The sequence below is a fragment of the Ovis canadensis genome, chromosome 6 (genome assembly GCF_042477335.2).
Source record: "Ovis canadensis isolate MfBH-ARS-UI-01 breed Bighorn chromosome 6, ARS-UI_OviCan_v2, whole genome shotgun sequence".
Classification (NCBI taxonomy): Eukaryota; Metazoa; Chordata; class Mammalia; order Artiodactyla; family Bovidae; genus Ovis; species Ovis canadensis.
The window spans coordinates 56,311,294-56,335,947 of record NC_091250.1 but is presented as its reverse complement, the minus strand read 5'-3'; the positions used below and the strand labels follow the sequence as shown (position 1 = coordinate 56,335,947).

Sequence of the window (24,654 nt, the reverse complement as noted above, 5' to 3'; positions counted from 1 at the left end):
TATGCTGTGCTGTGCATAGTTGCTCAGTCGTATCCCACCATTTGCAGCCCTATGGACTGTAGCTCACCAGGCTCCTCTGTCCATGGTGACTCTCTAGGCCAAGGACACTGGAGTGGGTTACCATGCCCTCCTTCAGGGAAACTTGCAAACTCAGGGATCTAACCCAGGTCTCCTGCATTGCAGGCAGATTCTTTACTGTCTGAGCCACCAGGGAAGCTGGTAAAGAAGGGAAGCCGTTAGTTTCTTATAATTCCACACAAAAGAGTTTACATAGCACGCTGAAGCCCGTGGCTATCAATTTGAAGACTTCTCAAAATGTCAATTCATTTAATTCAACTAAAGAAATTATCTTAGTATTTTTATTTAGTGTTGATGCTGGCAAGGGCTTCCCAGATGGCACAAGTGGTAAAGAACCCGCCTGCCAATGCAGAAGACTTAAGAGGGAAGGGTTTGATCCCTGAGTTGGGAAGATCGCCTGGAGGAGGGCACGGCAACCCACTCCAGTATTCTTGCCTGGAGAATCCCATGGACAGAGAAGTCTGGTGGGCTACAGTCCATAAGGGTTATACAGAGTCAGACACGACTGAAGCGACTTAGCATGTAGCATGCATGATGCTGGCAAAGCAATATTGATGTTAATATCTGGTAACTGAACAATATGTGGAACCAATGAAATTATTTTGAAATTAACAATAAGTGTTGATTAGGTATAATAACATACAGGTGTTATATAAATTCCTATTATGAAATAATGCCAATTTATATACTGCTTTACTTGTGAACACTTTTTCCTATATGAAAATCTATTTCTATGTTTAACCTCAAGATTTTGTCTTTGTAATGAGACTATATTCGTGTACAAAAGATGTCTTGGTGGGTAAATAGAAATGTTAGTCTTGGTAATCATTTAGGCCCTCTCAGACTTCAATCTGGATTTATTTCTTCTTATTCCCAAGTGCTGAGCATAGGATTTGGCAGAGTCTGATATTGGATGGATATGAACCACTATGTTTCAATTAAATTAAATTATGTCTATTCTATAGAAAAGAAAAATAAACCATATAAAACTGGCAAGTCAAGGGATATATATCATTTCTGAATCTAGTGTCCAAGGAAAAGAAAATATTGATCTACAATTAGTTTCCAGTGTTACTTTTGACACAGTATCTTATTAGGAAAATAAACTCTAAATCCTATCAATGAGAATTTCCATAAAAAGTCAGTTCATTAAGAACATGCAAGTGATCAACTGTCTCCCTGCTTTCATCTACCTTGGCTTTTCCTTCTTGAACTTTATTCACTCTCTCCCTTAATATATATTTTAATGAAACGAATTTTCATCAGTGGCTCAGTATGTTTATACCCATCTTCCCCTGTTTGGCCTCAGTATATTCATACATTTGCAAATGAATCACAAATTAACATTTTTAAAGATCTAAAATATTAGAAATCTGAAATTTAGGGTGATGCGCAAATTAATGCTCTTTCATTATTTCCACGTAATAAAAAGATATCTCTTAAAGAGTCATGGATGATAGAAACAATCAAAATGGGTAACCTACTTTCTGAACTCTGTATTTAAAACAGTAGCTTTATATTTAAAAAGCCCCAGACCAACTGGTTATAATGGGTGAACTTTTGATTTACTTGTCAAGAGATTAGGAGATTTAGGGCTTAACATATTTAGTCTTTCCATTGCTCTATCCAAGTCAGCCTTAAATTCTTCATTAATTTTTTCTCTAAACGTTGGGTCAATCACAAGCATTTAAAAAATTAATATATGTTAACAGAATGTCTGCTTAACTTTATAAAATTTAAACACAAAACATTAAAAGTCTTTGATAAAAATTTACATTTCCTTGTTTCGTGCTGATTTTAATTATTTCCTTTAACAAACTCTGACCATTAGCTAGCTTTTTGAGATCTACATATTAAAGTACTCAAAAGAGTTCCCAACATTTTGAATTTTTATTTTGATTCCATGAACCATGAGATATTTATCATTCTTTGGTATGTTTCATGACAGTAGGTCTTACAAAAATCATCTTTTAGATATTTTGTAAACCCAACAAAATATATGAGGTGACTGTGTTTTCTTGAATTTACTGATTCTCAAAACAATGATATTAGTTTAGAACCAAAAAAAGTAAATGAAGAGTTATTGTATTTGTGGGTAAAGTGTTTCCAGTGCTGACCACAGTGCTTGGCACATAGCAGCTACTTCCTCTCTCTCTCTCTCTCAAATATATGTAGAGCACTCAACATATCCTCAATATATTACATATATATTAGTTATTCTATATCTAATAAGTAAGTTATTTTGCTTAATAATGAAATATTTTATGATATTCAATTCATTCAAAACATTCAGCAAATTTTTCATAAAGTGTTTGGTACCATTAGTAACAAATTCTTTCATTTGATCTGCGCTATTCAACTAAATAGTACATGTGGTAGTCTCTTCACATATGGGTTTAGTGACATTGACTATAGCTCTGATGTCAGAGCACTATCAAGAAATCATAGCTGTACTGCAGTTATTTTGACTTTGAAATAGCACTAGTGAACTTCCTATTAAAAATGGCTCTGGAACACAATTTTAAAAGTGAACTTATAACTACAGTTTGTATAATAAGCACTTTAAATTCCTTTTTCCTTTAGAATAAGGTAGATTCTTATTAACATCTCTCACATGGTTAGAGAATAGTGTATATCCTCAGAACATTTTATTTCAATCAACTCATTCTTATATAATTCTTTAAAAATAATAACTGTATGTGATGCAGCTAGAAATTAGTTTCATTTATTCACAATTAACACCAAAACCATATAGAAAAATTGTTAAAATAAGCCATCCTAGTTGAAACAATCAACTTTATTCAGAATTACACTCTGTCTTCAAACTCAATTTATAAAGCAATGAGACCTTTTTTTGGAAGAATTTCATAATTTCTGATAACTTTTAATACATGAACTAAAAATTCAAAACCTCTTCACATTTAATTTAGATTCAAATTGATGAATAAATTGAGTCAGGGGAGAATTATATCTTAGAACTATATTTTATTAGAGGGAAAAATTAGTAAGTATACTTAAAAAGTTAGAAAGGTGAATCTTTGGGGAAATTTTTCAGAAGTGTATAGGCGGCTTATGCAGCTTTAGGAACTAGTTTTCGTTAAAATTATTTTTCATTATAATTAATAATGTCATTAAAATTATTTTTACAGTGTCAAATATCTGTAGAGATTACTCAGTTGCCTCTAATCAATTTTTCAGCAATGTCTATCCAGCAGGAAAGGACAGAAAATGCCAATTATAATTCAAATCTGTGTGTGGTACTTTATGAAGTTAGTAGACTTTAAAATGGACCTAATAGGCGGCTTATTAAATTTAGAAAGTACATTTTAAAATAACCTTACAAAGATGGTAAGCTACCTAGTTAAAATAATATTTTAAAATGAGAAATGTCTTTCCATCGCACAGCAACTAAAATATACCAACATATCAGCTCTTAAGGTTTTGTTTTGTTTTTTTTTTTTTTGTAATTTTTCCGGTACAACCGATGCTATCTATATATATAGCAATTCTGGGAATTCTTACAAATCCCGTGTATGAGACTGTTTTACCACAAGGAGAAACACTTAAAAGACAATACATGTGAACATGTGAGTGTCTTTTCAAAATTAATCAATTCTACCTAAGCATACAGATATGATATATAAGATTTTGCACCCATGCATTTCCACTCTTCTCTGCATTTGCTCTGAGTTATTTAAGGGCTCTCTTTCTCTTTCAGAAACCATTCTGACACAAGATTTCAAGCTAACAGATAAGCATCCACGTTAGCACTCCCTAAACACAAAGCTCTGGTTAAAAGAGTAAGAGAAATAAGCGATACTTACAGCACTTCCAGGTCCCTGAGAGCCCTGAATGCCCCATCTTCAATACAGCTGATCTGGTTGTAATCCAGTTGCCTGTTAAACAGATTAGAAGAATATGTAAAAGACTGGACACTAGCAGGGTTAGGTGAAAGGAAGTCTCCTGAAGGGTCTCTCAAGCCCTAGCCGCAACAACCAAAATGCTCTCACAAATCCACTCATCTGCAGAAGAATGTCACAAGCCATTCTGGCCTCGGTGCCGCCACTGAAATCTCTTTTTGTTCTGAACTGTCTGTGCAAATAGCAGCCCTCGGAAAGCGCCAGTAAATAATAACTGCACCTTATATTAAATGCCATAGGAATGCAATTTCATTACATCAAGAAAAGCTATCCATTAAGAGCTTTCAGCGTCATCTTGCTGAAACAATTTCATTAAGGTAAAGGACTGTAAATCACTTAATGTCACATGCACCCCTCAGTGACCTAACAGAATCCATTTATCAGAGAAGCCCAGCTGCATGTTAATTTCACTATCCTTGGCAAGAAAGAGCAAGACTACTTTTAGGTTTTCTTCTTTTAAAAGCAGCTTTTCTTCAAGAACTTCAAATCAAGAAAGAGAAACGACACCCCATCTATCTCCTTGCTATTCCCAACTAGGCATATACTTTACAAAGCGACCAGTTGTTTCATATTAAGCTTCACTGTTTCCGTAATTTGCACTATCATTAATGGTGAATCCACGGCACTGTAAATATTACAGATTTTTCAGTTAAAGAGCTTCTCAAATTATACCACTCTCCAGAAACCAACTTTTTAGAAAATTAAAAACCAAAAATTATTTTCTCAAAGACACTGATTTCAGCCCCAAACACGAAGAAACACATACTGCAGCAAGAATAAAATTCTACATATATCTACAGTCAAACATTTAAAGCTGTATTAATTCATTCCAAATTACACAAAACTCAAGTAACTCTTCTCCAGCAGTTATTACTCACTTTTTAATGTTTAAAAATTGAAAATAAAGCATGTTTCAAACTTAAGTTTGCTTTCTCCTACCGTTTGTTTGGGGAATTAAAATTTCCTTGTTCATACTAAGGAATTTACTTGGTTGAAACAGAGAACTAAGTACTAAATCCCACTGCTTTCTCCTTTTTTCTTAAACAAATAATCAGCTTTTATCTAAAATCTAGTAGCCTGATGCTTAGTGGTATTATTGTTCTTATAAATAAAAAGTATTTTAATGTTTCACTTGAGATAAAAACCAAATGGTTGATGATATAGGTGAGTTTTCAGCCTTGCATGCATTGGGAAGGGAGGTACATAACAGGGTAGGCCTATGACCCTAATACAAAGATTAGGATCTTTGTATTATTTCAAGCACAAGATTTACCAAAAAGGCCAATTTACATTTGAGGTTTGTTCTTAAGGGAACTGTTTGAAATAGCTGTTTTTCTCACAAGGCAATTGAATAAAGGGGCAATGATTTAATTCAGTGACTTTCAGAGGGGCCTCTTCAAATTCCCTACTTTAAAAATTATGTACATAGAGAATGTCTCATGAAATATACATCTCATTTTTAAGAGGGTCTCTGGGGGACATAATCATACAGGAGGCTACCTTGATGCCATGCAAACTGTGTGATCTAAGATGTGCAATATAAAAAAGGTGAGCCTGGAGAAGATACAATTTTATTGCCTGTATAAACTAAGGCTTTCCCCAAATAACAGCTACCACTCATGCAACTGTAACAGCAGAAGACATCTCTGCTTATTAGGAAGTATGTGGATGTATAATTTTATTTTCTAAGAAGACTTTTAAAGACTCATGATGTAATATGGTTGCTGCGCTTCCAAGAAAACACTTAGATTCTGGAGCACTTTTGATTTTTACAGATTAAATTCATTTAACAATTAAGTTAATAGCCTTTTTTTAATTTTAAAGTGCTAAATATATATCTGCACTACTATTCTCTAACCTCTTGAACAATTTATCAAAGCCATTTAAATTAGTACAATGGCATGAAGTGTTACCCTTGACACACTACAAAAGAGAAATTGTTTCCAGACAAATTGGCAAAATCTTTTAATGCTATCAAATTTGCCTAATGCAGTCTCCAGGTTAATCTGTAAAAGGGTGAGCTGTATGTTTGCCCATACCTTATTATCCTTAGCTGTCAATGTATAAATCAGTGCTGACACAGCTTCTTTTAAATCATGCATACTATACACAAAAGGAAGCCCTAGCTTGCCAGAAAGCACTCAAGCAAATCTTGTCCTACAAGTACTGAAAGGCAGATTACTTTCTATATACCATCAGAAGTTGAGACGCTGGTGGAAACTTTGCTAATTTTATCCCTCTTTAACACTGCTCATGATTATATGCTTCTTCTGATTCTTAACAGAAGTCTAAGCCCTTATTGGCCCTAAAACATTAAGGATATTCGGTTCTTATACGACCAAATTCTTCCCTAACAGTTTCCTGGATGCTGTCATGTCTCAGGTCAAATATCTTCTGGGAAGGAAGGTATTTTATGAAAACGCTACTCATTTGAAAGGATAATGAAAATCAAAGCAGACAATTTTTTCATCAATGGATAGATTTTTTTAATATTCAAAGTTACATTTATGGAAAGTACTATACTCACATGATTGCTCATGAGAAAATCTCTGCACAAACCTCTGTTTATCTGCATATCGTTCAAGATAAACAGTGTCAAAGTGATACAAAAGTGTAATTTATTTCAGAGTTTCTGGACTATTTTTCTGCACCTTGTTTCTCTCACGCTGTTCATTTCCTTCACCACCTTTTAAACCCTGGGCACTTCTGCTTTTTCATAAACAGGAAAGGATGCGGTCAGCCATGAGTTTAGTGGCACATTTAGATGTGATTACACACCACGCCATGGAATTGTTCGGAATTAAGTAATTAGTAAGAGGAAAACTTTTTCGCTTTTCCAAGAAGTAACGTTACAGCTATTTATCCAGACATAAGGTAAATTTGTTGATCTATGAATGATAAAAAGTACTGGGTGTCTCTAACAGCTCGAGGGTCCTTTTCTAACTTAGCCTACTTTCCAGGGAAAAGCGAGCTAGCACTTTTCTCATTTTCCTGGGAGGAAGAATGGTATGGATAGGACCAGGTGGTTTCCTTTAGACTTCTAACCTGCATAGTCTCATCCAGGCTGCTGAGTCTTCTCCTCCTTATTTTCTACCTCCAACCCTCCTCTCTGCTTCTGTTCAAATTCCAAATCCCCCCTCCCTCTGATCCATCACTCTCCTAGTTTGTATGTGTGTGGTTTGAAGCAGTGGCTTTCTCTTTAATTTCATGAAAATGATGTTGTTAAAAACATACTGTTTTTCAGTCACAAAGTCATGTCCGACTCTTCGCGACCCTGTGGACTACAGCATGCCAGTCCTCCTTGTCCCTCACCATCTCCTGGAGTTTTCAGATTTCTCTCAGCATTAACACTCTATGATTCTATTTTTAATGGTAACTATTCGTCTTCTGATGCTCTAGAATAACTCTAGACTGCTTATTTAATTTTTTCTAGCACTGCATTCAACAATGCAGCACACGTTTATCAAGTGTGATCACTCCGTGCCTCTCTCACATAAAATTTCCAAAGCTGATCTGCTTTTCTTTAAGACTAAAAACAGTCTAATTTCGGATTTTGATTAATTTTTGGTATGAAAGATAATATAAAATGTTGCTAGACATAAATTTTAACAAAGAGGTATATTAAATGACAAAAAGTTTGTACATTTGCTTACTTGGCATCTTAAAACATAACTGGAGACACTGTATTCTGTTGCTTATTTTCCTAAGATTTCCTGTTTTCATTGTTAACAATCTATATACCAGACTGTTTGAATTACACATACAAAACACATCTTCCTGCATTAACTTTAGTTGGTTTTGTTCTTATCCATAGAAAATTCATATTTCAGTGCAGTGTCCAAGTAGTAAGATCTTGTTACAAATTGATTTTCTTTTTGTAAGAATTAGAACACCATAAAACATACTTACCTCTGGAACAATAGTGAACATAAATAATTTTTAATAATTTCGAAGCCAAGCAGAGTCTGTACATACTGTCAACAAAACTGTTATGACTAGGTTCCAATTTTGCCAGGGTTTTTTAGGTATGAGAAAGTTTCATTCATATTCAACTCACTACTGCAAGATGACAAACTCCAAGAATTTAGTTGACTTAAAACACATCAAAGTGATTAGAATCAGTATGAGAGAATAACAACATTTCGCTAACCTGATAAAACATAAATGTAATGGGAGAAAAAGAAAAAATGCTGGTAAGGATATGGGCAGAATCTGTTCTATTTCTTTCCTTGTATGTATAAAGTTCAGGTAAATATATGTCTAAATATACAAATCTTATGCCAATAATGATTGTGTAACAAGTAGTCTAAGATTTAAGTCATAATATACAGAGGGCATGAGAAAAATTTAAATTAATCCATCCTAGAGAGAAGTTTCTGCAACTGTATCATTTACCTCAGCATGAAAGCACAACTGTGTTAGCCTGGGCATCAGTGAAGAAAATAACCAAGGAAAGGACTTTCTGAACAATCTTAAATTACTTATGTTATTTGAGAATTTAACTCTTTTGCAATGTTTCAAGTAACACTTTTTCTCACAAGAAAGAATCTCAGCTTTTACTGGAATAAGCCATAGTATACAGTTATATCCATTTGTTAATTTATTAGGAGGAAGTTTAAGGTAGCTCTAAGAGAGATGATAATAGACACTGGAGGAAAGACAGCTAAACTGACCTTCTGGTTCTGGTAAGTCTAAATAAACTAATCAGGGAGGTAGAAATTGAAACTGACAATATTAATAATTGCTAGCATTTATTGAATGCACAGTAAATAGCAGGGTCTTTAGACATACCCATCGTATTATTCCTCACAATTACTTGAGAAGGTAGGTATTATCATTATTTTGATTTTACAGATAAGAAAAGAAGGCCCACAGAAGTTAAACAAGTTATGCAAAACAAGTAGTAAATGTTTAGTGAAACCTTGATTCAACTTTAAATCTATGTATTGTTGAAGGCCTCATTAGACACAGGTGGCTAGGAAGAGAGATTCAGGAGCTATTCATTCTGCAAATAGAGGTTTAGGCTGAATTTCTAAAGGCAAATTTTCAAGGAAGAAGTCAGAAGAAGAATATTACAGAATTTCAGAGAAGGAAGAGATTGCCCTAGGCGAAAATAATAGTGTGAGGGAGAAGAAAAAATCCCCTAATCCCTAAAAAATGGGTAGAATCCAGTAAGACAGAAATAAAAGTGGGTATTCCCTATGGAGGAGACTGGTTCAAAGAATAGTTGTGAGCCGAGGCTCTATAATGTTCAGAGTAAATGTCTGCAAGACAGAGATCGTTCTGATTTGAGCAAAGAACTTGTGCACAGATTCAGTGGGAGAGGGGGCTGTGAGCCTGCACAGGTCTCTGAATTTTGGGATCAGTAGGAATATCTAAAGAGACTAGAAGCAATGCCATTGGGTAAAACTCACTGTTCTCTCAGAGAATAGCCTATATTCCTATAGACCCTGTAGAACTATTGTAGACAATATTCCACTAAATTCCCAAGGCTTTACCGTGATGCCTATAGCAAAGCGTTTTGCTTTTGTTTTAATAAGCAGAATGATTTTCAACCAGGAAGTGATGGGATGAAAAACAATGCTTTATGTAAACAAAATTTGGCTGGAACATTGAAATTCCCTAATGATAATATACACTGGAGATCAAAACTCCATTAGCAGGTTATTATAATTGTTCAGAGGGAGAAAAGTATGGCTGGCTGTCCAGGGTTGGGGAAGCAAAAACAGAAAGATCTGTTCTGTCTCAAGAACAACAAGCAACCACTGAAAGATCAAGACAATGGCTATTTTATACATATGTGAATCAGATTCCCAACTCTTCAATCAAAATTTCTTGTGTGTTTTGTTTTGCTTTGGAAAATGACTATGAAGGTATGCTGTATAGATTCATCTTTACATGAGAAAATGCTATCAATAAAAAGAGTGCTAAGGCACCTGGAGACTAAGCAAAATGCAAAGTTGGAGAGGTTGCTGGTAACAAACTTGCCCATAGTTACTGGAGATTATCACAATTCAGTGTGCTTTTTTACAGGGAGTACAAAGCAGGCAATTTATAGGACCACGGACAGTTCCCATGGTACTGACTATGGCATCTGCTGAGTTCCTGATACACTTTACATTTTAGAACCCAGATAACTGCGAGTTACAAGTTATCCTTTATGACCACAGGCAGCAATCTAGATGTTAGTGAAAATCACTCAGTTGTGTCCAATTCTTTTCAATCCTGTGGACTACACAGTCCACGGAATTCTCCAGGCCAGAATACTGGAATGGGTAGCCTTTTCTTCTCCAGAGATTTTCCCAACCCAGGGATGGAACCCAGGTCTCCCGTATTGCAGGCGAATTCTTTACCAGCTGAGCTACGAAGGGAAGACTTAAAATAGATGTTAAGAGGGGCTCTAGTCCTCATATCATAAAAATCAACTTCATTTGCTATCTATGTAAATGAAAAATCATCTCCACAGATACATTAGGAAGGTTCTATGCCTAAGAACCATGTGTGGTATTTATTCTAACACTAAGGATAGCAGGCCCCTTGAGTGAGAAACCAGTCTCCCCTTCAAAGTCTCTTCAGTCTCAGGCTCACTGAAAACACTCTAGGAAGGAGCTGAGAGCAAAAAAATAAAATCACAATTTTAATTTTATACAAATGCATCTTCTTTTTATAATAATTATGTTATAAATCTGTAGTTAAGTATGATGAGAAATATAGTAAACTAAACATGAAAAGTAGCTGATTATGGTCAACATTCTGTAAACATGATTTAACTTACAGGTCAAAGATAAGGCAAGTCTTGCATTTGAATGGTAAAATATGTAATACACTCTTTGATTGTTAGGGCTTCCCTGATGGCTCAGACAGTAAACACTTGCAATGCAGGAGACCTGGGTTCTATTCCTGGGCCAGGAAGGAATAGAAGGGAGTGGCGACCCACTCCAGTATTTTTGCCTGGGAAATCCCATGGACAGAGGAGCCTGGTGGGCTCCAGTCCACGGGGGCTGCAAAGAGTTGGGCACGACAAAGCGACTAACACTTTCACTTTCTGATTGTTATATATTGATTCTCTATTATGTGGACAACCCTTGTTCCTTTATTATCATGAAGTATGAGGCTCCCCTGGTGGCTCAGTGGTAAAGAATCAGCCTGCCAATGGAAGAGATGCAAGCTTGATCTCTGGATGGGGAAGATCCCTTGGAGAAGGAAATGGCAACCCACTCCAGTATTCTTGCCTAGGAAATCCCAAGAACATTGGAGCCTGGCAGGCTACTGTCCATTAGCTGCAAAAGAATCGGACAGGACTTACCGACTAAACAACATGAAGATGACAGAGGAAAGGAAAAGAGTAGATTGATATTTAAAAATTGGCAAGGGTGGAAAAAAACCAAAATATATGTCTTCCTGTGATTTGCTATACAACTGTGAATTTTCCTCCTATGGGTTTTAAATGACCATCCATCAATAAAATAAACTGAAGATGATAGAGTTTTAGAAAAAAATTTCTAAATAATATAACAGTGTGTAACAACATATAGATTAACCTTCTTTTTCCTATTTGCCAAATCTTATCACTAATAATCAGTGCATCCCAAATAGTTTTGTTTCTTAAAATTACTATAGTCATGCATTCTTGTTTCCCAAATGACACCATGACTTACTCAAAGAGAACCAAGTTAACTCATCTTTTAACTTAAATGCTTGTCTTTAAATCAAGACAATATAGTATAAATATAATAAATATAGTAATATATTTAAATCAAGACAATATAGTAAAAAAATATAAATATTTTCCCCTCACCTATTTTAACCTATGGATAGTTTTAATAGAAAGAGGGAGTACAGTTGATAAGAGATGAAAATTTACTAGAATTTGTATAATGCAAGCAGATAGAAAATGAATGTATTCATTTACAAATAGTAAAGTTTGGAATATAGAGTACATTTTGAAAATATACTGCAACATGAAAGAAGAATAAAAAACAGATATGATGTATTTTAAAGAGACTATCTAAAATAATGCTTGTTGGAATTTAATTATTTTAAGTATTCAGGTCCTGCAATGCAGGAGACCCAGGTTTGATCCCTGGGTTGGGAACATCTCCTGGAGAAGGGAATTCCACTATTCTTGACTAGAGAATTCCATGCACAGAGGAGCCTGGTGTACTACAGTCCATGCATGGGGTCACAAAGAGTCAGACACGACTGAATGGCTAACACTTTCACTTTTGCAATCTCAATAACTATTGTCAACAATTTGAATTTCAAGTTCATAAATTGGTTTTTTTGTTTAAATCCTGGGATAACATGAGTAGGAATTATTTTACATAAAAACAAGAGACTCTTCAAAAATTTTTGAACTCATAAAATGCATACTTAGAGAAAAAGCTTGCAAGTCTTAGCAATAAATCAAAATTTAATTTGAATATTCTCCTAAGTCATTCAATTGAAAGGAAAAGCCTCATACATACTTGTAAACAAAACAGTACCACAATGTAACATGTCTTCATTCAGAAACGATCAGGAGATAGCCAAGACTTAATTAGTCAGTGTTACATATATTAAATATATATACAAATTTATCAAGAAAAATAATATAAACAGTGATTATTACTTCAGTAAGGCATCATTTGGTAATGATACTATCAGTACTTTCATTCACACTTGATTGGAGAGTTCAAAAACACAGATGTAAATCCTATATAAACTGGCTGCCAGCGACTACTATAAATACAATAAGATAGTTGATATTTTGATATGATCTTGTTATTCTAAGATCTCACTGTCTCAAATGCCGGGGGGAAAAAACTGGTTTAAGTAGCAGCTGGAGAAAATTGGGTAAACAACACAAAATATAAAGGGTCTTAATCCAGTATGGAAATTAATAGAGATAAGCAAAAAAGTTATGGGATGTCCTCCCTGGAGATATTTAACAGCAAGATAAATGTCCATCTGTCTAGAACAGTTTTACTGTGGCTTGCCTGAAGGAAAAGGAATAAGATCTGCTAATTTGCAAAATTTCTACAGCATCAATTTCATATTGTCAGGATTTTGCCTTGAGCTTATTTAGCCAATCCACAAGATTAAAGCAAGTGCTTCCGGTGAAAATCTTCTGATACTTGGAATTTACGCAGAATAAAGCCTGAATATGTGGTAACTCCCGTAAACCCAGTACAGTGCATTAGACCAATATTTTAGACAGTGCTATACAAAATATCAAGGTCTTCTCTGTACTCAAAGGGTAAAGAGTTTGTCTGCAATGCAGGAGACCAGGGTTCGATCCCTGGGCTGGGAAGATCCTCTGGAGAAGGGAATGAAAATTCATTCCACTATTCTTGCCTGGAGAATCCCATGGACACAGGAGACTGGTGGGCTACAGTCTGTGGGGTTGCAGAGAGTTGGACATAACTAAGCAACTAACACTACACAGAATATTATCCTGATGCACCTAAAGCACATATTTCTTCTGTAAAGCCTTCTGTTTTCTCTTTTATCTCTGTAAGCCTTGAATACTAGCCATCATGGGACCATGAAGTCTTGTCCAAACTGTACATGAACACACTGGCATGATATACAGGACAGAGCATTATGCCTCTCCTTCCCACACTGAATGGACTTCCCTTGTGGCTGAGCTGGTAAAGAGTCTGCCTGCAATGTGGGAGACCCCGTTTTATTTCCTGGGTCAGGAAGATCTGCTGGAGAAAGGATAGCTTCCCACTCCAGTATTCTTGGGCTTCCCTGGTGGCTCAGCTGGTAAAGAATCTGCCTGCAATGCGGAGACCTGGGTTCGATCCCTGGTTTGGGAGATCGCCTGGAGAAGGGAACGGCTACCCACTCCAGTATTCTGGCCTGGAGAATTCCATGGACTGTATAGTCCATGGGGTCATAAAGAATCAGACATGACTGAGTGACTTTCACTTTCACTTCCCACACTGAACATTCATAATAATAATAATGTCAGTACTTCTGGACTTTTACTGAGTCATTACTTGATGACCTACATTTACCATTTTAATAACAATATGAATTAAAATTTACTCTCAGTGCTAACATATTTTACTAAATACTTTTCTTAACTTTTAATGATAAAACTAAACTTCAGACAGAGTCCCATGAAACTTATATGATCCTTTTAAATTAAATAAACCTATAAATGCGTTAAGGTGTTTCAAGGTTGTTTCCATGGTCTTTCACACTTTTACACGGAAGCCAGGGAGAGTAGCAGGAATAAATTGTTCTTTTGACCATCACCATTCAGCAGCCACATAGTTTCTTAAGCCCCCTTTCCTCCATAAGAAAAGAAATCTCCAAAAATAAAGTCATTTGGATGCCATTCTACTCAGCGTTCTCCATATTCTGACTGCTATGCTTTCTGCTAGTGCTGCTATTCCGAATTAGTACTGGCTCACCTTAAAGATACAGACATATTCCTTCCATCACACACACACATTTCATTTAATTTTATCCTCCAATCCCTTCAAAACCCAGTAATCAGGCTTTGAATAGGTCTTAATAAATTCTTACTTTCTCAATGTGCTTTTATTGACCAATATACAGTATGAACCAACCTCCTTGAAGATTTCTGTATATTTTCTTTTCAGTAATTCTTTTCTAAATTATTCCCTGATAACCTCAAGCAACACTTTTATCTCTTTCTTTCCTCAGTATCTGTGGCACTTCACAATTTGTTTATAAATCAGGGTCTTGCATATATTTAGCACCTTCTGAGATAACATATATATATGTATTTTTTTCCTACTTTGCAGCTTAATGTCTAATTGGCCCATGGTCTACCTGATCTCTCACTAATATTACAGATTAGTCCATATTCTAATTTTCTCTCTCCTTAGTACCTTTTTCCTCTAATAATCACAAGTGCAAGCAATTACTATATTGATTTCATAAAAGTAAAAATTAAGGCTCAGTGAAGTTTAATAAATTGTCATGTTTACAAAACAAACAAACAAAAATAGCAAAATATTCTGAGACTCCAGTCCTAGGCTCATCTCACAGTTTTTAAATAACTGTGTTTAAACTAGAAAAGGGGAAATGATATAGTGGAGGAAAATATTTTCCAAATCCCACCAAATCAATGATGCATTCCTTAAAGTACATTGGTCAGTATCTCACTTTTCTTTTTATCTCTAAACTTTTAGAATTTCATTTTTAAAGAAGAAACAAAGAGGAATTAAGGAAGAATTTCACCATGACTGGTATCTCACTCCCAAATGCATCCTTAAACATGGGAGAAGGATTACTTGCACACTTGGATTCCCTAAATATCGTTACTAAGATTAAAAGCCACCTGTTTTCAGGCTTTAGCGAGAATACTGTTAAAAGACTGCAAGAGGCATTCCCAAAGGGTGGTCAACTTTGGCCATTACTGTCCTTTCACAGAGACATATAGACAACTTGAGTAGGTGCTACATAGGAATCTTTGTGTTGTTCTGACAAGAGATAATACATAGAGGCAGTTTTGAACACCCTATATCTCTGAATCTACTTGAAGATTTTCCTCAGTATTCATTAGAGACTAAATCTAAGCAAATAAAATCTCTTTTAACATGTAAATGCTAACAAAAGTCTAAGGCCAGGATTCTGATGGCGCTCTATATTTATACTTAGAAGTCTATATTTTTCTATCTCTACCCGCACACTTAGAAAGTACAAATTTAAAACAAAAACCATTTACAATGAAGAGAAGATGTAGAGGCCATAGCTTATAGCTTTATAAACAGTCGTCTTCTTTGACGAAGGAAAACATCTGTATCACATTCACTACTTGAGAAATGTTGGATTCCACCATGGAAAATAAGTTAATTCTTGAAAGAGTTTCTGCCCCGTTTATTACAAAGGTAAGAAACACTGAATTCCTGATAGTTAATCTCAGCACACGGGCTTTTCCCTTTACATTCCAAACTAATGCAGAAGCTAAAGAAAACACTTTACATCCTAGTTTTATAGTCGGTCAAAAGCAGTCGTTTCAAAAGGTTAATATGATACTTTAAAATTTATTAAGATACATATCGATAATGTTAGGGTTACCACTGTAATCTTAAATCTGATATGTAAAGACCTACGTGCACTTACAAAACAACACATCTACACCAGACACCAGATTAAAGATTTACCAAGGAAAAACACATAGGTTTCTTTTACTTTGCTTTTTAAAGAAGGCTATACATACATTCTTTCATAAAGATAAAAGGGAAAATCTAAGAAAAGTATTCACACAAATTGAAAGACACTTTTCTCATTCTCACACTTTGGAATTTCATAAAAATGGTGATCTAAAAGCTATTTTAAAAAGCAGTAGCTCTAGGCCACAGGTATCTCCAACAAGAAAATTTAATCTACTCTTTCCAGAAAAAAAATAGTCTGTGTTTCCAATAAACACCAATAACAAGTGAAAAAGGTACTATTGAAATAAGCTTATAGTAAGAGGGAAGAAAATACATTGTAAATGCCTTTTAATAAAATCATTTCTTTAGACTTCACAAGGTTAACCAGAAGGTTTGAAGAACCTTGTGATAACAACTGCAGTTATTATTTGATAACTTCAGTTTCAAGACATCTTCTAAATGAGCCTTCCTTCAGATAACATGTAAAAATGGTTTAAGACTTATTGGTACAGTTCTCCTAAGGAAGCATGAAATGCATAAGCTTTCACCATTTCTTTCCTGACACTTTATTTAATATGAATCAAACTTGGAAAATGGATAACTTGAAAAACAACAGTATCAATTAGAAAAAATACTTACAGATTTTTAATATCAACTGCCCCACGAAAAGCTTTCCTTGGAATTGCCTGAATCTGGTTTTCACTGAGGTCACTAAAAAAGAAAAGGGATAAAAGATCAAGTTATAAATATGATTTAAGAGTTATTTTAATAATTATTGAGAAGTGATGTCACTTTCCAAAAAAGAAACACTAAATCATTATAATTAAATTAATAGCACTAGATGCAATTTCTAATACAAATATTTTATATTCCTAATAGAAATTAAAAATTTGGACAAAATAGTCTCCTGAAGTAACTTTTCAGATCTTTAGTTCATAATAAATTATTAAATATGGTTCTCTTAAATTTAAAAGTTGATTCACTTCTGTGTAATAAAATATTTCTTTAAAACAAACAGCAAATTGTTCATAACTCAATTTTAAAGGGTTCTAAAGAAACAGTACTTGATATTTCTCCAACACCACTGATATAACTTAAGAAGTATATAGGAAAATAGTTCCTTTTAACATCTTAGAGAAGGCTGGGCAAAACTGATAAAACCAGGGCAGTATGATTAAGTTTTCATAGCACTTTAAGTAATCTTGAAAATGGAACATGGCAGTACTGGCCCAACAATAAAACCCAGAGTTCCCGCATGAAATATTAACAGCACATTGATTTAAAACCTTCTTTAAATAATTCTATTATAACCATAAACACAGACCATCTATATTTGCATTTTAATTTAATCGAGAAAATACATTTTAATCAAGGGAACAAAAAGCACTCTTTGAGCTGAAAGGAGAGTTTGTAAAAATTACTCATCTCATGAAATGGATCGTTATTTTCCCTTCAGAGTTCAGACGCAATTCTATAAGCTCATATAGTATTATTAGCCTTAACAAGTAGGATATAAATACACAATGCAAGAAATGTCACCGAAAAGAGGAAATTTTAAATAACATTACCACATAGCAGAAAGCTGAAACAGCACATAAATAAAGTATTAAAGTAACAATGAAGGTACTAAAATTATCTTTAAAATTCAAAATAACCGACGCTTACGAAGAAAGGTGAAGCTACTGACCACGGGTGTGTGGCTGTGAAACAGAGCCATTTTCCAATTAAGCGAAGGCATACTGGACAAATTCATCGACAGCCTCTCCCCCAGTGCTTATGACCAGAGCTGGTTGCTCACACAGTTAAGACCACACAATAGAGAAAACTAGCTGATATAGAGATTTAGTGTGTGGTTTTGACCTCATGAGCACCAAGTTTTAAACAACTGAGATTTGCATTTATATCTCAATATCTGCAATGTTCAAATTTAAAAAAAAAAAAAAGGTTCGCTAAGCAATCTGTAGAAACAAACGTTAGTCTATTTAAACAGTAAAAGTCCTTAGAAAAAAGAAAAGTACATGTGTGTTTTATTCCAAACAGTGAGTTTGTAAGATATGCTTATGTAGGTGTTAATGTCGCCATTAATGTTCTAAGTGAACTGTTTTCTATAGCTTCAGTATATCCCTAAGAGTAATAAAACTTCATTTCCTTAAAAACCGCTTGTTTCTCCAGCTTGTCATTGATTCAGACTGACTTCCTTCCTTTGTTTAATTACATCGAATTAAGAATACATATTTAAAAGCCTTAATGCCAGAAACAGTGCTCCAAGGCGGCTACTAAGCTAAGAGAAGGGAAGAGAGATGCTAGAGAAAGACATTTCAGAAAGTAATAAGAAGTGAGGAAGGAAAAAACTGAGTTCAAGCAAATTTAAATCTAGAGCACTCCTTGAAAACCGATAGTGATTTTATTGTTGTGCCTCTGTCAATTCAATGTTTTCTCATCATTTGTTTTCTTTTTCCACTTTTGTTCTCCTAGAACAAAACAAAGACTGCTTTAGAGACTGTGTGAGTGTGAGTGTGAGTGTGAGTGTGTGTGTGTGTGTGTGTGTGTGTGTGTTCAGTCATGCCCTACTCTTTGTGACCCCATAGACTGTAGCCTGCCAGGCTCTATCCATGGGATTTCCCAGGCGAGAATACTGGAGTTGGGTTGCCATTTCCTCCTCCAGGGCATCTTCCCAGCCCAGGGATGGAGCCACGTCTCCTGCGTCTCCTGCACTGCAGGCAGACGGATGCCACGTGGAAAGCCCAAGGTGAATAAAAATGGCAGAGATGCTGAGTTCAGATTTTAGCCTTTTTGATAGCCTCAGGCAGAATTCTAGAACATAGAAAGGTTTTATTTTGCTAACACTTACCATCTTATCTTTTATATAAGAGTGAGTAACAATTAGGCTCGGAGGCTTAAGATCAATGTTTCATGTGTCACTGCCCCAGGAGTAGACTATTCTACGGGGTCTCTGCTCTTGTGCCCACCTCACTCTGGCAGCCAGCTTCAGTTATGGATCTCAGTTCCCTTAAGTTAAGTGGGCAATGTTCACCCATGACAGGAAGAAGAACCTAAACAAGTTTTTAGTGACTTCTATATGCAATATTTAAATTTTAGAAATAATACAATATCAAAATTTATATTTTAAACCACGTAGCCATCTTGTGAAGTAGGTATTATTATTATCACTGTTATTATTACTTATTATTATAAAGAAACCAAGCTTCAGAGATGTCAGGTATTAGTGCTAAACATCCTTTCTGTGACCTAAAACTTCAGAGATTTTTTTTCTTACCTCATCCTGCTGCTGCTGCTGCTGCTAAGTCGCTTCAATCGTGTCGGACTCTGCGACCTCAGCCTCTGACTTATTTCATTGGCATTTTTGTGTGAAATAAATGGCACAAGCAAGAGTATGGAGGTACAAAGCAGAACTTTTCATGGGAGTAGCTTTTGGTCTGGTTTTCTTAGAAGGTGTAACATGCAGTGGAGTAATAAGAGATGAGTTTGGAAGGAGAAATCAGTGATGCAATTAGCAGACATTTTCGTACCCACCAAAGAGTGAGTTCTTTCAGCCGACAGTGGTAGGAAGGCGAGAGTGGTGGATGGGAGCTGAGCAGATGTTTTTCCTTAGATTAAACTGTCAACGGAATTTAGCAGAATATCAGGGGTCAAAGACTCAAATCTAAATAACCAGATACAAGATTTTTATGATATTTGGGGGAAAAGCAATGAGAATGTCAAACAATAGAATAACTGTTAATAAAAACATTGCTTATTTACTCTGACCCAGTTAATGGATGAGGCATCTCCCACCCTTTAGATAGAAAAGGTGCAAAAGATTGAGAGTGGTATCAGGAATGCATGAAGAACCAAACGTGGAAGCGAATTGTATGTGGATGTGGATTAGGCAAAAGAGAGAGAGGAGATATGAGTCACTTTTAACTTAGATTAGAGGAACCATTAACAAAATTGGGAAATCGGAATTTACAGTGTCTATCATGAGCTTGGTTGTGATTTTTTTTTCAATCTCAGTATAGAGATGTGATTTTTTATCTCACAGATTGATGACAACAAAGAGAATATAGGATAAGTAAAGCCTGAGTGGTACCATCTGAAAAGAGTGATTTAAAAGATCAGAGAAGTAACATTTATTGGAGACTTAGCTGACTCAAGCCACTTTCAAAATAAAAAAGGAATTTTTGGAAATTTGATGAAAACAATTGAGCTCAATATTTCTCACCCTCCAGTGTTGGTATGGGTGGTTGACAGAAATTTAAGGAGAGGGTAAACATGCCAGAGCAATTAACAGCATAGACTACAGGCTGAGGCTATCTGAGGTTGAATTCTTTAGCTCTTCCATTTATTAACCACGTGACCTTGGGATAATTGCTTATGTTTCCTGTACCTCAGTTTCCTCATCTGTAAAATGAAATAATAACAGTGTCTATATTATAGGACTGTTAGGTGGATTCAATGAAATCATATTCTTAAAGTGGTCAAAAAGTGCCTGACATACAGTAACTACTATAGAGGCATTGGTTACATACATGTTACAGTTATTCTGTTAGGAGACTAAGTATATCTCTGTTCCTTGAAAGACCATTGTAGGCAATGTGAGATATTACTGATGAGAGTGCATTGTTTTGTGAACTATGTGATATGAGAAAAATAAGCCAGAACTACTGAGTTAGCAGGATAAAGCTGCCAATGGAAGAGTCTGTAATTACATCACTGGGCAACAGAGTGTAAAATGTGCTTCAGAAAAGGAAATGGCTTGATTGGAGTTGATTTTTAGGAAGATTAATCTGGCATTTGAATTTTGGAGAAGACAGGGACAATTGGCAAAGAGGTGCATTGGGAAGTATTGTGGAAAAAGGGCGGGTATCCAGTGAACTAGGCAGTTTTTTGGAGAGCATTAAGCAATACAGTGGAGAGTTGGGGTTAGGTTCAAACATAAGGTCTTTGATGCACGTTAAGGGGCTTGACTATTTGGGGAGAGTTTGGACTCACTCAACTTTACTGAGGAAGGCAACAGCAAAATGCAAAAATGTGAAAAGTGTTTAGGGAAAACAAGTGTGGTCATTGAGGAGCTGGGATGGAAGACAAGGGGCTAAATTTGCTTTGTAAATTTGTGGACACAAGTGGAAAGGTATCACATGCTCAGGGACTGGAAGAACTAGTGTCGCTAAAACGTCCAAAATGATCTACAGATTCAACGCAATCCTCAAAACTCCAATGTGCTATTTTCCACAGAAAAAGAACAAACAGCCAGCCCTAAAATGTATTTGGTCCCACAAAAGAACTGGAATGGCCAAAGCAATCTTGAGAAAGAAGAACAAAGCCAGAGGCATCACACTTCCTGACTTCAATCTATATTACAAAGCTATAGTAATAAAAATAGAAAGATATTAGCAGAAAAAGAGATAGATCAATGGAACAGAATTGAGAGTTTAGAAATAAACCCACACATATGAAAAATTAATTTATGACAAAGAAAAAAATGAACATATAATGGAGACAGGATAGCCTTTTCAAGAAATGATTTTGGAAAAACTGTCCTGCCATCTACAACAGAATAAAACTGGACTGCTAGTTTCACACACAGAAACTAAAATGGATTCAAGACTTCAACATAAACATATGACAGGAACCATAAAATTCCAAAAAGAAAACATAGGTGGTCAGCACCTTGACATTGATCTTAACAATGATTTTTTTCTAGACTTGACTCAAAAAGCAAAGGCAACAAAAGCAAAAATAAACAAGTGGATATACATCAAACTAAAAAAGCTCTACACAGCAAAGAAACCATCAAAAAATGAAGAGGCAACCTACAGAACTGGAGAAAATATTTGAAAAGCATGCATCTGATAAGGGGTTAATGTCCACAATATACAAAGAACTCATACATCTAAATATCAGAAAACAAATAACTCAATTAAAAATGGGCAAAGCACCTGAACAGACATTCTCCAAAGAAGACATATAGACACATGAAAAGATGCATAACATTACAAATCATTAGGAAAATGCAAATCAAAACCACAAGGAGATGTCACCTTACACTTATCAGAATGATTATCATCAAAAATACAACAGATAACAAGTTTTGGCAAGGACACAGAGAAAAGGGAACACTAGTGAACTACTGGTGGAAGTGTAAATTGGTGCAACCACAATGGAAAACAGAATAGCAGGTCCTCAAAAGATTAAAAATAGAACTACCATATAACCTAGCAATCCTACTCCTGGGTATATACCCAGAGGAAACAAAATCATTCTCTTGAAAGCGTATCTGCACCCCTATGTTCATTGCAGCATTATCAACAATAACCAAGATATAGAAATAACATGTGTCCATCAATGGATAAATGAATGGATAAAGAAGGTGGAACAGAATATTATTCAACCTGGTAAAGAAGGAAATCCTGCTATTTGCCACAACATGGGTAGACCCTGAGAGCACATGTTAATAAGTGCAATAAGTCAAACAAAGAAAGACAGCTACTGTATGATCACATTATATGTGGTATCAAATAAAAGTGGAACTCACAGAAAGAACATATTGGTGGTTGCCAGAGGTGGGAAATTGGGGGGTGGGTTAGAGAAATTGGGTAAAGGCGGTAAAAAAGTACAAACGCTCAGTTATAAGATTAAAGTGCTGCTTTGCGTGTGTAATGTACAGCACTGCGACTGTTATTTAACAATAATGTATTATATATTTGAAGATTCTAAGAAGGTAAATATTAAAAGTTCTTATTCAGATTTTTTACCTATGTGTGTGTGCTTAGTCACTCAGTTGTGTCCAACTCTTTGCAACCCCATGGACCATTCTCTAGGCAAGAATACTGGAATGGGTAGCCATTCCCTTCTCCAGGGGATCTTCTTCACCCAGGGGTCCAACCTGGGTCTCCTGCATTGCAGGTGGATTCTTTACAATCTGAACTACCAATCTGAAGCCCTTAAATTATGTGAGGTAATATGGCGGGATGAGATTTTAGAGAATACCAAAGCTACTTCTGTTTTAGGGCTTCTCGGGCGGCTCAGTAGTAAAGAATCTGCCTGCCATTGCAGGAGATGCAGGAGACATGGGTTTGATCCCTGGGTTGAGAAGATAACCCTCGAGAAGGAAACAGGAACTCATGCCAGTATTCCTGCCTGGAAGATCCCATGGACACAGGAGCCTGGTGGGTGTTGGAAAAGAGTCAGACTCAACAGAGAGACTAACACTTTTCACTTTCACTTTCAATGATTATTAATAAAACATACTGCAGTAATCATTTAGTAATATATCAAATCATTTTGTTCTACACATTAAATGAATATTATGTATGTCAATAAACCTGGGAAAATACAAAAAAAATCACTGCAAATTATCAGGCATGATTTGGAATTTCCCATGTGAACTAAAATTACTGATCACATTAAATCTGAAAGTCTAGTTTATTCATTTTCTGACATGATAAGAAAGTGAGAAGAGCTGGAAAAGACTGTCCCATTCTGAAGCTAATCTTGGTAGGAAGGATATGAACACAGACGAACATAAGTGGTTTCAAACAGAAAAGGCTTCTTGGTATTTGCATAACTGTAAAGATATAGGCCTCCCAGAGCCAGGCCTGAGAAAGTGAAAGTCACTCAGTTGTGTGGAACTCTTTGTGACCCCTTGGACTACACAGTCCATGGAATTCTCCAGGCCAGAATACTGGAGTGGGTAGCCTAACCCTTCTCCAGGGGATCTTCCCAACCCAGGAATCGAACTGAGGTCTCCTGCATTGCAGGCAGATTCTTTACCAACTGCGCTATCAGGGGGATCCCCGGCAAGTGGTACTAGTAGTAATCACCCTGGAGTTTCCCATTTTGGACCCTCCCTCTTCTACTCCATCCAACTCATTCATAAAACTACTTCAGCAGCATCTTGAATCAAGCTCCTTCCTCCCATTTTCTATTGTCATAGTTCCTGTTGGATAACAATAGTCATCACCATTCCATACATGACTGAGATTCCAAACTCATATCTTTGTCTTGATTTATGATCCTTAACAATACATCCTCCACAATGGCACCACCTTTACATTTCCAAAACTGAAATCAAGTCCAGCTGAAATAACCATCTCCTGAATTCTTACACAGTTCAATTAAGAGGACACCATCCTCAGTAGTTCGGACCAAAAACTTGGAGTCCTCACCAACATCTAAGATTCTTCTACACCCAACATGCAATCCACCAGAAAGTTCTCTGAACTGTTCAAAATATCTTCAGAATCTGGTCTACCTACACCTCTGATCCCCAGAGAAAGCTACCGCCCCCTCTTCTCTGGATTATCTTCATGACTTCCTATCTCTCTCTGTTCCCTTTGCCTTCTTATAATCATAGTTTGTCATGTATTCAATCAAAATTCTTCATTGATGTCCCATCTTAAAAGGAGGGGAAAGCTCAAAGCATTATAAGGTCTACAAGACTCCCAAATAATTGATGGACACCTCATCACTTTATCCTTTTTGACCATCTCTCCACCTTGCCTACTCTTCTCCAGTTACACTGGCTTTCTTGGAAT

General features: G+C 35.8%; 1 protein-coding gene across 2 annotated transcripts in view; it reads right to left on the bottom strand.

The window, feature by feature from the left end:
• The window catches only part of SLIT2 (slit guidance ligand 2), a 403,235-nt gene that overhangs the window by 137,619 nt on the left and 240,962 nt on the right, over nt 1–24,654 (bottom strand). For both annotated transcript variants that reach the window (XM_069593771.1, XM_069593772.1), the window contains exons 5-6: nt 16,757–16,828; nt 3,903–3,974 (exon numbers count right to left, since the gene is read on the bottom strand). In XM_069593771.1, the coding sequence (XP_069449872.1) occupies nt 3,903–3,974; nt 16,757–16,828 (144 nt within the window). The remainder of the gene's footprint in view (nt 1–3,902; nt 3,975–16,756; nt 16,829–24,654) is intronic.